The 14,641-nt window shown below is 36.3% G+C and overlaps 1 protein-coding gene across 2 annotated transcripts; it reads left to right on the top strand.

Annotated features, from left to right (window-relative positions):
- The first annotated feature begins 777 nt into the window (after positions 1-777).
- LOC129001681 (TBC1 domain family member 25-like) lies at positions 778-14,238 on the top strand. Of its 2 annotated transcripts, none has more exons than XM_054429071.1 (10): positions 778-844; positions 1,056-1,250; positions 2,250-2,359; positions 3,410-3,505; positions 4,826-4,976; positions 8,750-8,958; positions 9,371-9,509; positions 9,862-9,992; positions 10,634-10,871; positions 12,502-14,238. In XM_054429071.1, exons 2-10 carry the CDS (start codon positions 1,191-1,193, stop codon positions 13,702-13,704), a joined length of 2,337 nt encoding a protein of 778 aa, XP_054285046.1. In that variant the 5' UTR covers positions 778-844; positions 1,056-1,190; the 3' UTR covers positions 13,705-14,238. The 2 variants fall into 2 exon arrangements, with proteins under 2 accessions (XP_054285046.1, XP_054285047.1); XM_054429072.1 differs by lacking the exon at positions 778-844 and adding an exon at positions 857-872.
- The last annotated feature ends 403 nt before the right edge of the window (positions 14,239-14,641 follow it).

The raw sequence follows: 14,641 nt of genomic DNA, 5'->3' as shown, positions 1-14,641 counted from the left end.
GCAACTAGAGGGGGCTATGTATCAACTAAAGTAACATGTTTGCAATAATGAAAATTGCCTTTGTAAGATAATATATGACTATAACATAGCCAACTGGGCTGCACTTTACTTGACGTCCTACACTCATTCGAATGAAAATATCGATCGATATATCGATTGCTTCATTCGATATATCGTTTGGTTAGTTAGGTAAGGTTAACCTAACCTAACTAACCAAACGATATATCGAATTAAACAATCGAATGAAAATATTGAATCGAAAAACAATCGAATGAGTGTAGGACGTCAAGTAAAGTGCAGCCGACAACTGTAGTAATGAGCCACTTGTACATTGCACTTGGATTTAGATTGATTACAGCATGTTTAGTTACCATAATACGAAATTGAAAAACCATTGCCTCCTCATTATTTTTCACAGAAACATGACAGTCTTGAAACTTGATTGTGATTTTACATAGTCAATTCATTGTTTAGTGGTCAATATATTTTGATTCTTTACACAATAAACATATTTTCTGGATGAAGAGTAGATATGTGTTCAGGGCTCTCGTAAGCGAGAGCTTGGTAAATTAGTTTTGTATAGTATTGCCGAGCTTTTAATTTCGGTCTGTCTTTCCTAATTGTCTGGCGTATTACTGTAAACTGTATAATATCAGCTGTGAATTATAGCAGACAATTCTGTTACTACTAGTCTGCAGCTACAACTAATCAGAAACGTCAGTTTCTTCATTAGAGTTTTCTCTGTCACTGTCAGTAGTGTCAGTGTCAGTCAGCCATGGATGCTTTCAGAACTCATAGGTTAAAATAAATTTTAAAATAGCCTAATGATTTTGTTTCTCTACAGGTAATTCTGTGTAACAGTTAAAATGTAGGTATGTGTATGAAATAATATTTGGCCGATTTAAACTTTGAGTGTGTAAAGTAAAAATTGTTTCTTGAAAGTGTAATTTCCAAGTCTGTTGATGTCTTTTTAGTACACGTATCTAGTATATTTTCTAACAATACAGCTGTGTATATCTAGGTCTAAGCATTCATAGTTGTTATAATTATTGCAGATAACTGGCTTGGAATTCTTTCCATGATGTTTTATCCTAGAAATATTGATCTGGGTTTTAGATTTTATTACTTGCATTCAAATTGCATACACACCAATATTAGCCTAATGCACCCAGGAAAAGAATAAAGACAAAATGGCAAACACTTCAAGTCCATTTGGCTACAGAAGAGAAGCAGTAAGAGTAAAAGTGATGGTAAGTCTGCCTTTGTCTTTATCAAGTAAATCCATAGTTATCTTATTTAAATAAATGTTTCAGTACGTTCATATCAATTTAGGATCAAAAAATAAAATATCTACCTATATATCGAAAAGAAATCATCGATAATAATTAATGTTCCCTGTAACAGGACAGTAGGCCTACCGTTAAGTAGGTACAGGTGGTTAAAAGATACAGATTAACCTGATACAGGTAAAGATACAGATACAGGTGGTTGTTTTTAAGACAGGTGGTTAAAAGTCTTAAAAGGACTGCAGTCTGTGACTATGGATTATTATAGCACTTCGCAACTACTTTCTGCTAAAAAGTGGCGCATCCTCAGTCTATTAGGTAGTTATTTGAATCAATGTTTCCATACACAGGATAACCAAAAGTTTAGACTAGGCTATAAGCTCTAACAGAATGTGGGATGATACAGGATTTTTGGCCATGACGCTTAATTTTCTGTATTTTGCTGTTTTCCAAAGTAGCAAAGTTTAAAGAGCTATTTTTGAACAAGATATGTCAAAAAGTTCTTTTTGGATAGAACAGGAAAACTCAAGGTGGAATAAAACAGGATTTTCCATTATCTTAAAGCGGGATAAAATGGGAAACACTATGACTTTGATTTATATTCACCGTAGGCCTAGTCTTGTTCTGCTAAAGAGTGTTGATTGAAAAACATATTACTTTTCACTCAAAAAGTCTAAAAGTACACACATTCATACATGCACTTATTCTACTTAAACATTAATCTGCTTATTTTAAAAATGTAACCCTGGCAGAAGTTTAGTTTGCATTATCTTTTAATGTAGTTGTAATACTGGGCCGTTACATAGTGAGCTACATACAATAAACACTTAAGATTCTAGACTATTGTTTGGCCTAATTATTTTTTTGAAACTGTAAATGTATAATCTAAATGACTCTTAAAATTTTAGGTTTTCATCAGATTTAAGTCTAGGTTTTTTGTCACAATTTTTTTTTCTTTTGCAGAAATGTGAAGGTGTATTGCCTCCGGAGTATAGGAAGTTCAGTGTAGACCCTCAAATCACTTCATTTGAAGTGCTGCAAAGTATTCTAGCAAAAGCATTCGATATTAAAGGGTAAGTGTGTTAAATATAAAGTTAAGTTAAGATGGTGGGAGTATTTAAGCTAAACACATACCTAACAAAGCTAATCTGAAAGATCGAGGTAAATTTGTATTGATCCATGGAGAAAATGGAGATCAAATATTGTGTTTAATAATATTAAAAGGTATGCACATAAATTGAATCAAGGTTCAATTGGCAAAGGTCTCTTTGCCAAACAAATACAACGACTATCCTATTTAAATCTTTTATACAGCCTTAAGAATCACAAGATTGTTAGTACTGAAATAGGACTACAGTTGTTATTGTTTTTAATTTTAGTCCATATAAAACAGTTGCTACATTAAGATGATTTTGTTTAAATAATAGGCTACTAAAAATATTGTTTGTTCTATTAGCGTACCTATTTTGGAAAGGGCTATTACCTTAGGTGGCATAGACCTAGACCTAAAACTGATTTACTTTTTTATTTTAATAATTCGTTTTTTTTTTAGTGTCATTAAAAACGTTAACTTGAGTAATTTTGGTGAAATTTAGCGAGAGCTGGATAAACTTGATTGAGTTCACAAACAAGCAGATTTGGGTCATGGGAATGGGGAGTTATTTTATGTTATTCATGAATTGTTTTTTTTTCAATTTTTGTCCTTAAAATCCAGTCAGACAAATTTTAATTATTTGCTCAGTCTGCAGCTTAGCTACGGCAATGAATAGAGAAACTTATAAAAAGCGAAACTGCCATATTAAAAGAGGCGACGCTACGAAGATTCCCGCTTGCGGTAGTTCACAAAGATTTATGTAGGAAGTGCTAGTGTCGCCATCCAAGTGTTCGTGAACTGGCAAATCTTCGTGCTAGTGGCAATCTTTGTAGCCTCGCCTCTTTTAATATGATGGTTTCACTTCTTATTTAAGGCTCTGTATTAATTGGCTGCGGGTGGGGATATTTGTTTGGTTATGGTAGGCTACATGTTTCTCTCACATGACTTTAGACAAAGTTTTGCAAATATCCCTTCTTCAAGTAAGTTATAGTTTATTAATTCATAACCAAATTCACATTTATTATTCCAGCGACTTTACTGTGAGGTATAGAGTGGTTGATGACTATAAACAAGAAACTTACATTTCATTGTTGTCGGACTGGGACTTGGATGCGGCATTTCTCAGGTGAGATGATTGGCAATTTCAAATTAAAATATTTGAACAAACTTGCCTTCAAAAAGCACTTAAATATTGATCAGCTTACGTAGTAAGTGGAGGGTTATGGAATTCCTTTTTAAAAGGCTGTAATACCCTAAGTGGGCAGATTTTAAATCCCAATCAATGCTACAAATAAATCCTAGCAATGAATAATGAATAATGAATAATGTAAAATAAGGCAATGGGTCAGCGGCAGCAGGGCCGTATTTAGAATCCGAACCATGAGGTTCCCAGGGGCTCACACCTATTCTGATTCTTCAAGCGCTGGAGCTTTGAAGGTTTAGAAATACACGTAGTATTGCTTCAATGTGATGATCTTGACCTTTTGTTTTCTAAGATTTGATCAGTGAATAGTCCTACAGTACTGGCTAGTAAATAATTCCATTTGATTTTTTTATAATATTAAGGTTATTCAGGCCAAAACCTTTTACTTCGGGTTGTATTAAAAAAGGTTGACCTTAAGGTCTCGGAACAAAATCAGTTTGGGTCAAAAGTGGGTTTCTTCGGAATTAAAAAAAATTATTAATTGTTATACAATGATCAGATCACACTTGGCAAAATCGCTAACAAAGAACTAAATTGAAAATGGACACCATTGTCCTTGGGCACGTGGAAAATGGTGAGCGTCCCCTGCGGTTGCAGTGAAATAGTGAACTTCTGCTATCGTGAAGGAATCATGAACGTCTCCTGCAGTCACGACGAAATAGAGATCATCTTCCGCATTTGGGAAGTAATTTTTATCATCCGCGAGTATGGCGAAATCATGAACTTCTCTTTCTTTCTCTGTTCGTGGAGTAATCGTGAATATATTTAGCTGTTAGTAACTTCATGATCGTGTCACGTAATCTTGGCAAAATCGTGATTTTGGATCGTGCAATCTTCGTAGACGCTTTTGTCTATCGTGAAAAAGTTGCGCTTCAAATTTAATCCCCATACCTCATCATCTGTGAAAAATTAACTTTTCACTAGAAAAAAGATTCCTTTGAGGGGAAGTGAGGTCCCTGGCAAACACCGTTTGTGAAATACGGCCCTGGAGTGCCAGTCTCTGCCTTACCAATTGCCATTTGAAAAGGATACGTTGTTAGTTAGCATAATCATTGGAGCAATCAACAATTTGTAGAAAAACCAAATCATATTCCCTTAGTTATTGTACTTTTAAATTACACAACTTCAGTGGGTGTTTGTAAAAGAACTAAATTTGTTATAGAACTCAGGTAAAAAAGTGAATAAAAGAAGTGCATAACTTCAACAATATGTATTGCTCTCACGTATCCTATTGTATCGCAGCTCATCGGAGCCTCATCTAGACCTTCGTGTAGACTTGAAGCCGTTCTCAGAGTCCCGCGAGTGTGAGGAATGTTGGGTAGAGAGTTCCAACCCAGAACCTCTACCAGCCGAGAGCAGACAGACTCGGCTGCAAGGACTTATCATGAACCAGGTGAGTAAAGTCGAACATTTGGTTCATTATCTATGTAGGCTAATGTTATTGAAACAAGGTTACGATATCTCCTTCTCAATCCTTGTGTGATTGTTGATTGCTAATAGGGGTTTTCTTTAAAAAAAAAGCTGTGGGATGTAGGAAAAAATCAACATAATGCTATTTTGATTGGGAAAAATCTGACATGTTAAACCAATTTTTCAGTGAAAAACTTAAACAAGCAAAATGGAAATTTTCTCAGTCTGCAGGTTTGTTGTGGCAGGGATATTTATTGCTAATTGCTCTTTCTTCAATGAAGATGAATGACTAACAATAAAATGCAAACATCTCTATGTTGTTCTAAATGAGAAAATATATAATATTGGTTTCAATTTACTGGTTGATAAGGTTGAGGATAGCACAAACTAGGAGAAACATTATCAGCTGTCCTCACCTGGCCAAGGGCAATGTCACCAGATAAGGACTAAGTGAGTTGTATCCTTCCTCAGTGTGGGTAACTTATCAGGTGACCTTCGTCTGTAGGCTCAGGTTTCCAAAATGTCTATAGTGTGTATAAAACATTGTTATGCATGTGTTTTTTACAAAATGTTATTGTACCATCTATAAATTCATACTAGAAAACGAGATCTCCCAGGCTTAGCTCCCCAAATGTTCATATTCATATTGATTTGAGATGGGGATGCCACTTATGTGCGTTTTTAACCCAAATATGGGTGAAGGATGAGTGTTATAATGGAGTGTGTGATGCTTTGTGTATTGTTACTGACTAAGACCAGCTGTTTCATAGTCCGGTGGCTTAGGGCTTTAGTTTACGAATACCGTTACATGGCGGATAAAAGCATCAAATTTGGTATGAAGGTACTTTAGGGTATACTAATACATTTTAGCCTAGGAGCCCTTTTGAAATTTTAAATATTTCCACACACGGCACCAAAATCCAAAATGGCCGACAAATACGACAAAAACTACCTTTGAAACAATCCATTCTCCTGTTAACTCTAAAATATAACTTAAATCCAACCAAGACTCTACAATACAAATCAATACAAATTTATCTTTTCCTTGCTCATCTTAAATAATTAAAATGGCTGCCATTTTGATTTGGAGTGGGATATTGACCTCAGGTTTGCACCATTCAACTTCTCTTAGTAAACCCTTTAAAATGAGTGGTCACATGATAGGTGTTAACATTTGAAAATTTGGGGCTGCTCCCAAAATACCCCATTCTGGGGGCTGGGGCAAAGTTGTAACTTTGATGAAAAAGTGCAATTTTTTATTTTGTAAATATAGCCGAGTTTGGTTTTCCTACTGCAACGCGTTAAAAAGTTTACTGGGGGCTCTATACTTTTGCCTAACTCTGTAGATCTAAAAAAAAAATAGATGATAATTGTAAAAATAAACAAAATAAAATTATAAAAATAGATAAAGCCCTGCACACACCAGAGCGATACTCCGTGCGATACTGGAGCGGGCGCGATACTTTTTCTTGGAAATTCGCTTGCGATACCAGTGGTCCGTGCGATACCATGGAGCCTTATGGAGCCGCACACACCAGAGCGAACCACGATACGCGATACCGAGGTGAATGCGATACCGTAGCGATAGTATCGCGGTAACGCTGCATGCACTGTTTGCGGCGCTGTATCGCGGCGATACCAATGTGGCCAAACGATGAACTACTCAGTTTTGTCTTTTCTCTGTACGTGTAAAAACAACAACAACATGTCGTGTATCACCGAATATTTACTTGAAGTTGTTTATACATACCCGATGCACTATGATTTATATCACGTTTTAGCAACTAGAAATTTAAAATAGGGTTCGTCTTCATTATTTGTTATTAAACTACATTTTTCTGAAGAATTTACAATAGAATTCCCAAACATTCAGACATCTTGGATTTATTAATTATTTTAACACTTAAACATTTGATTTGAATTATCAATAGTTTTTCCAGTGCCGCTGTCAATCCAATTTTGGGTGATTGCTGACAGAATAACGTATTTAATACTGGTTTGATGATGATTCGAAAATTACTATTTAATAGTTCATACAATATTGTATTAGCTATAGCACAGCATATTGTAGAGGTTTTGATAGTCAGACTAGACGAACTAGAGAGATGGTAGGTAATGGAGGTGGGTGGAATGCTAATTGATCCGTCAACTCATTGAAAAATATATCTACATACCAGTCTTACCTTAAAGTGATTGGGGAGCGAGCTGGCGTAGTGGTTAGAGCGCGGGACTTCAGTCCCTGAGGTCCCGGGTTCGATCCCCGCCAATTCACCAATGGATTTTATCTAACTGGTAATGCCGCAACCCCTAGGTCTAGCCTGAAGTAATGTGAAAAACAACCCCAGGCTCGTGCCTAGCGTCCTAGGAAAAAAAACCTTAAAGTGATTGCTAGCCGTTCTTCGGCACTCGCTTTACGGTAGTGGGTACTTTCCTTTTCGATAATGCCAGAAATCAAACTCAGCAACTCGTCAAAACATTCCTGATTAATTCCAGAATATGTAGAATCTTGTTTCATCTTTTCTTAACTGGGTCATGAGCGTATATGGTACTCGCCAAATTGCAGCCGTTCTTTATTTATGTCGTATACCCACATTTTCCTTGCTCTCTCATCTTCTATAATAGCACGGCTAGTTAACAGAAAAGCTTCTTCTTCATCAATAGTTTTAAGTTTACACACAGTACAGTATACAAACACTAACTATAACACAACACTTTTGCAACTAGAGAGTCTCACAACCACCGCACCCTCTGAGGTGTACTGGCTTTCCCGCGCGTCCCTTTCCCGCTCTGGTGTGGAAGCACCTGTTTTCGCTGCGATATTATCGCCCAAATATCGCAGATAAAATTCTAAGAATAGTATCGCGCCACTCTAGCGATAAAGTATCGCTCTGGTGTGTACAGGGCTTGTATAAAAGGAAACCAATCTAAATGTTGACATATGATACTAACAAAGTCCACACCAAATTTGCAGTAAATTGGTTTTACCATTTTTTGCGCAATGTACAGTACAGGTTTCGTTACATAAATACTCACACACATACCCCCACATACACACAGATACACATAAGATTTCTTTCATATAATTTAGTATGTCTCCGGTTTGTATTGTAGAGTCTTGGTTGGATTTAAGTTATATTTTAGGGTTAACAGGAGAATGGATTGTTTTAAAGGTAGTTTTTGTCGTATTTGTCGGCCATTTTGGATTTTGGTGCCGTGTGTGGAAATATTTAAAATTTTTAAAAGGGCTCCTAGGCTAAAATTTATTAGTATACCCTAAGGTACCTTCATACCAAATTTGATGCTTTTATCCTCCATGTAACGGTAATTACACTAAGCCACCGGACTATTCATTAGTCAGGACCATTTATTGAAAGCCCAGTGACCAACTGGCGACCTTTTGATTACTAGGCAAGCACTGACCACTGAGCTATACAGCTAATAAATGCCTTTAAAAAAATATGTTTTTGTACATTATAATTAATATCAAAATGTTGATTAAATTAATTTCACACTACTGGTAGTTGATTATAATTGATAAAATAGTTTGAAAAATAGTAAACAACTACTAAACAACCATACTCATTACTAAAACTGTTAATGAAACCACATAATCTACTCAAGAGACATCTAAAAGATCTCCTGAATCTCCTAAGGAAAATAATTTGTTTCTATCTAGTAAAATACACGAAGATTGGATGTTATTACAGTATTTACAAAAGAACGTACAAATTCTTGATTTACCTGTAACTTTTTTAGGTTGAGAGGACTTTTAACATGGTACAGAGGGCGTTGAACTTGGTTGAAGAACAAACAGCGTCGTTTGCACCTGCCCCTAGCAGCATCCCACCCCGCCCTCCACTCACGGACGCTGAGTTCCGCACATTCCTAGACCCGATCGGACAAGTGGTGCGAGATAAGGAACTAAGAGCAGTCATTTATTTCGGAGGAATTGAACCGAGTCTCAGGTATTGTACAATGATAAATCCCTAGACTACTAATATAACCACTGGTTACTTGGTCAACTATTTACTGATATTTCACATCTATTGTGTTAGTAATTACCAAAACCTTAAAACCGTCTACCCGTTCTGACCTGGTCTTTTCTACTTATTTTTAATTTCAGACAGCAACATAAAGAAGCATATTTCAAAATGCCTAGGTTTTTCAAAATTCAAGCACCATGGCTTTATTATTAAAAACTGTTGTCTATGATTTTTGTTTCGTTGCGTAGAGTTTAGAGTTTATTATAAAGCTATTTTCTCTCATCCAATCATGTGATTGGATTTAAATAGGGGGAAAATACAGACATGACTATGATTAAACTCACAAAGATTTCAATCTACATCCTTGTTAAATGTAATTGTGATTTTTTTCCAGGAAGGTTATCTGGAAGCACATTTTAAATGTCTACCCAGAAGGTATGTCAGGAAAAGAACGAATGGACTACATGAAAAGAAAATCTGCAGAATACGAGAAACTTAGAGATACCTGGAGAGAAATGCTGAAAAACGGCCAGGTTGGTAACACTCTTTGTTGTTGAGGTTCAATCCATAGCTCAATCTAGTAGTTTCGTAAAGGATGATATACGAGTATGTACTTTAAATATCTAATAGATGTGATGTTGATTCTTTCCATGAGTGATTTATGTTTCCATGTCAGAACATCAGCGTCATTACCTCTGTGACTCTTCTATTCACAAAAGAAGTATTTGTAAACTTCTGTTCAGCATTTGTGCACACTATACTGAAGTCTATCTACTGCATGGCAAAAAGCACATCCCGTCAGATGTGTCGACTCTGATTCCTTTCAAGTTTTAAGACTAGCGACTATCTACATTATTGTAAAAAAGCTTTATATCAATGTTCCAGATGGTAGGAGACTTGGCTTATGTCACCAGTATGGTACGCAAGGATGTTCTGCGAACAGACAGACACCATGTGTTTTACGCAGGAAGTGATGACAACAAAAACATAGCTGCTCTCTTCAACATTTTAACAACGTAAGTGCGCTTTAATTTCCTGTATATTGTCTGATTTTATTTTTTAATCTAATTTTTAGTGAACTTGAGGGTATCAGGCAGTACAACTTATTAAAATGACCATATTTATTATTTTTGTGGGTGCAGCCCAAGTTTATTCAAATAATTATTTAGACCATTAGGCCAGGCCTAAAGACAACCATACTTTCTCTTTATCTCATACAGTAGACTCCCTCTTATCCGGACTTTTTTTCACCGAATGTCGGTTTAACCGGACTACACTCTGCGGAAATTACGTCTCTTTTTTTAACCGGATAATTTTTATCAGCACATGGGTTTAACCAGACTAGATTGGCAGGAAGTAGGCGGTACTAAAACCACTGTTCTCGTGGGTAAGATTTAGAACCATTGATCACGTGTCTAAATACGATGCTCTCCTAAATTTAAGTCAAATACTGTATACAGTATGCATTTAAACAGTCCTGTTTTATAGTTTTTAGGGACGTCAGTTTAACCGGAAAACTTGTCATAGCTATCTAAGCTACTTAGTCTCTTGAACATTCCTTACGTTTGTTTTACTATAATTATTTACATCAAACCCAGTACGAAATGAGGAATGTTTTTATAGTTGAAACTATTTTTATAGATTGTTTACTTTGCAGGTACGCTCTCAATCACCCGGCCGTCAGCTACTGTCAAGGCATGTCAGATCTCGCGTCTCCGCTGTTAGTCACGATGAATGACGAGGCTCAAGCGTACATCTGTTTCTGTGCGCTGATGAGACGACTCGCTCCCAACTTTCTGCTCGACGGTATCACTATGACTCAGAGGTTTCAACATCTAGCGGAGGGCCTTATGTATTACGACAACGCTTTCTACTCATACCTCAAATCACATCAGGTATTTTATTTATACGAGTAGTTCTGGCAATAATTTAAAATGGTAAAGTTTTGCAAATCATGGGAGAAGTAAACTATCTGCAGTTAAAATAAAACTGTTTAAAGTTTAACAATCTAAATCACTTACACACTTTCAGGGTAAAGGATGAGAACGAAAACTTGCCTGCATGTTGGGTTTTAAAGAACACAACAACAATGGAAAATGTCTAAATTTAATTAAAAAATAATGATATATTCACACTTTGCATCCCTACAGTAACATATAAAGGCTGTTATATTGGCTATAGACACCAGACAGTAACATACCCAAACTTGCACTGTCAATTCTACCTATGTGAGCATAGCTTTACAAAAACAGCGGAAAACTGCTTCTGACAGTCACTCAACTTGAAAGAGGAGCTTAAGATTGATTAATGGATACAATTTTTTTTCCTTACAAAAGATCAATTCTTAAAGAAGTTTAAATTCATCTGAACTTAAGTAGACCTATCTGGGCCAAATGGACCTATCTGGACCCTTTAACACTTCTTCAGGTCTGCAAAAAGAAGAAATTGTTGCATATAATAAGAAAATTTGTCGATGTAACATATTTATATATGTTTGACTAAATTTATTTAGAACTTACTTTTTAATCATGTCTGATATACAATCTTCATGTCACTATCTGCAAACAGCAAAATGTACAAGGAAATCACTTTCTCAGTGATTCCTATATCTTGTTTGTCATATATGAACAAGAATTTTACAGATATTGCTATTATTTAGTTGCTTACTTTCCAAAAAGTGTATAAAGGTCCATTTCCTATCCTGCGACTGTTACGACTCTAGCCGCGCGTCTAGAGCCGTACGGCTGGAGACGCTTGTCTCAATTCCTATGCCGCGACTCCTACGACTCCCACGACTAGTGACTAGTGAAATTGCACTACTGACCGTCATGGAATAAGCACAGTTGGCAGCGAATATATTACTTGGAGAAAGGGAGGAAAAGGAATTATTAATGTGCATGGTAAAAAACAATGAACAACCTAATCCATTGTTCATGGTACGGTGAAAATAGCGGTTTCAGAGTATTCTTATTCAGAGACATCTTCTTCGAGTATTGGGGGTGAACGTATGGGTGCTGACGAACCAGTTCCAATAACTTTGAATCATCTATGAAGGTACACACCTCAAACTTCGTATGTATAAACTATAAATTTGTTACAGCCGCGCGACTGAACTGCTCACGGAGCAGTCCAGTCGCGACGGCTCTAGCCGCGCGGCTTGAGTCGCTTCAGTCGCGCGGCTGTAGACGCTCGAAAGGAAACGGTTGCATTTACTTTGCATTAAAGCAGTCATTTATTTCAGCCAGAGTTGTAACAGTCGCAGGATAGGAAATGGACCTTAAAAATATTCTTAAGTGTTTTAACTTTTTTTGTATTTCAATACCAAAAGTAACTGTTTACAACATTCCTTAATTCCAGACCCTCCAGACTATTGTCTCCAACTGAAATGTTCTTCCATAAACAGACTTTACAGTACATCATTTGTAACTTTTATTAATATTCTGTGTTGTCATAGTAAAAAAATCATCTGTCATTATAAAAAGGTTAATGTAAAATGTTTACTTGAGCGATTTATTTTTCCATTAGGCTGACGATCTGCTTTTCTGCTACCGTTGGCTGCTGCTCGAAATGAAGCGAGAGTTTGCGTTTGAAGATGCGTTGAGGATGCTGGAAGTGATGTGGAGTTCTCTGCCACCTTCGCCTCCAGAGAAGGAGATCAAACTGTTTGATCAGGAGTTTCTCGGAACTCCCCCTCCTCCGAGTCCTCGACCTAGGGAGAATGCTTACACAAAGATCTGCGCTCTGCGACGACAAACTTCCGGGGCATCACTCAGTCTCGATGAAGGCATTAGCTTAAAAGCCAAACACGCCAAACAACCAAAAACACGACCTTTCAACAGCCTTGACGAGGCAGCTTTGGAGAAAACACAAGAAGTTGAAAAGCCTCCTCCTGGCCGTGTAGTTAAAAACCTGAACGAGTTCCTCAGTTTCGATAAGAGTGGCAAACTCAAAAAAGTTAACACAAATGCTGAGAAAAAGCGAGAAAGCGAGGATGACGGAAGTTCTCCGGATGATTCGACGGAGTATTTTCCGATGACAACTTCTATGACGAGAGAGTTGAGGTTGGAATTGGAGAGTTTGGACAGACACGTGTTTGGGAGCGACAAACGGAATCCAATGCTCGGAGACGAGGTGTTTGTGTGGGAGAATCCTTTGAGAACAGCTACGACGCCCGATGAACAAACAGAGCTAGAAATGGACGTGACTGTCGGGGAAATAATAGAAACAGATGGAAGTTCCGTTAAATCTGTTACACCAATTAGATTGTTGAAAAAACATGAGAGCGATACAACTACTTCTTCCAGAACTGAAAGTCCCTTGGACAACAGCCTGTCCAGTGACGGAACTTCGAGTCTGCTGGCTCGGAGAAAACAAACTTTAGAAGAAATAAATACAAACGTTAATGGAAACGTCTCCTCAGTGTCGAGGCCTTGTGACGATCTCAATTCTGACATTAGTGATTCCGTTAAAGCGAAAGGGAGTAATTTGCTTCCACGCCCGGACGTTTTCGGAGGTGGTAATCCATTTCTTATGTTTCTTTGCATTACAGTTTTGCTGCAACATCGAGATCTAATTATGCGAACTGGGATGGACTACAATGAAATGGCAATGCATTTCGATAAGATGGTCCGTAAACACGATGTCAACAAAGTGTTAAACATGGCTCGACAGATGTACGCTTCTTATTTGAAACAACATAGTGATATCCAATCACACCTCAGTGTATGATTTAACATATCTGATTTTAACTGATTATCCAAAGACTGGTCCTTTTTGATCTGTTGTTATTGTTTACTCATTCATTGAAATTTTTCTCAAAGAATATTGTAGAATTCCCACCAACGTAGATAAATTTGTATTATTACACCACAAGTGCTTTTTACCACCAATATTTTTACCAGACAATAAAAAATCATCCACATAATCAGAAAATGATTTCTTTACTAATTAATAATAGGCTAAAAATATCTGACATAAGTGACATAACATGTGTCTTGTTTCATCCTAAAAAAAGTAAAAATATAATTTTTTCCCAACTCATAAAAATTAACCAATGTTAATAGGCCTGCCAGCTGAATATTTTACATCGGGTGAACCGATTGCTTCTAGGTGTCGAGATTGCTTCGGCAAAAAACTCAAACAAACAAACAGTATATAACATAATTTTAACTCCCTTTACCAGGCTTACGTTTAATAACAAATGACTACTATGTTACAAGCATATAATCTCTTTGAGATAAAAGATGAAGGGTAAAAATAATATGACTAAAAGTGGGTATATTTTCCAGAAAATACCAAAAAATACATTCCATTATTCCATATGAAACATTTTAGTTAGTCAAGGGTAATGTTCTATTATATTAATTACGTTTAATCCTATAATGTATACTAAAATAGTTATGTTCAACAAATTAAAGTTTGGTTCTATCAAGCTGCGCACATTTATAAGCATTTAATAGATTTTTAAAGGATTCAACAGCACACAATTAATAATTAAGATACTGTATGGTTATTTTTTGTAACCTTTCCCGGTGAACATATAATCCTGATTACAAAACTCAGTAATTTTTTTTTGTCAATTGTAATATTTTCAAACTAGTTGCACAGTAAATTATTGTGATTGAAATTAATCACATTGTAGGTTAGAAATAGTTTGTAAATAGTA

Source organism: Macrosteles quadrilineatus, unplaced genomic scaffold (assembly GCF_028750875.1).
Source record: "Macrosteles quadrilineatus isolate MER2022 unplaced genomic scaffold, UCM_ALF_1.0 Scaffold_8__2_contigs__length_117827958, whole genome shotgun sequence".
In the NCBI taxonomy this organism is placed as follows: Eukaryota; Metazoa; Arthropoda; class Insecta; order Hemiptera; family Cicadellidae; genus Macrosteles; species Macrosteles quadrilineatus.
The sequence above is the reverse complement of the archived record's forward strand: the minus strand, read 5'-3'. Positions and strand labels throughout refer to the sequence as shown.

Coding starts and splice junctions, on each gene's coding strand:
- LOC129001681 (XM_054429071.1), top strand. CDS start 1,191: ATGGCAAACACTTCAAGTCCATTTGGCTACAGAAGAGAAGCAGTAAGA. Junction 1,251..2,249: donor CAGTAAGAGTAAAAGTGATG/GTAAGTCTGCCT, acceptor TTTCTTTTGCAG/AAATGTGAAGGTGTATTGCC. Junction 4,977..8,749: donor AAGGACTTATCATGAACCAG/GTGAGTAAAGTC, acceptor TAACTTTTTTAG/GTTGAGAGGACTTTTAACAT.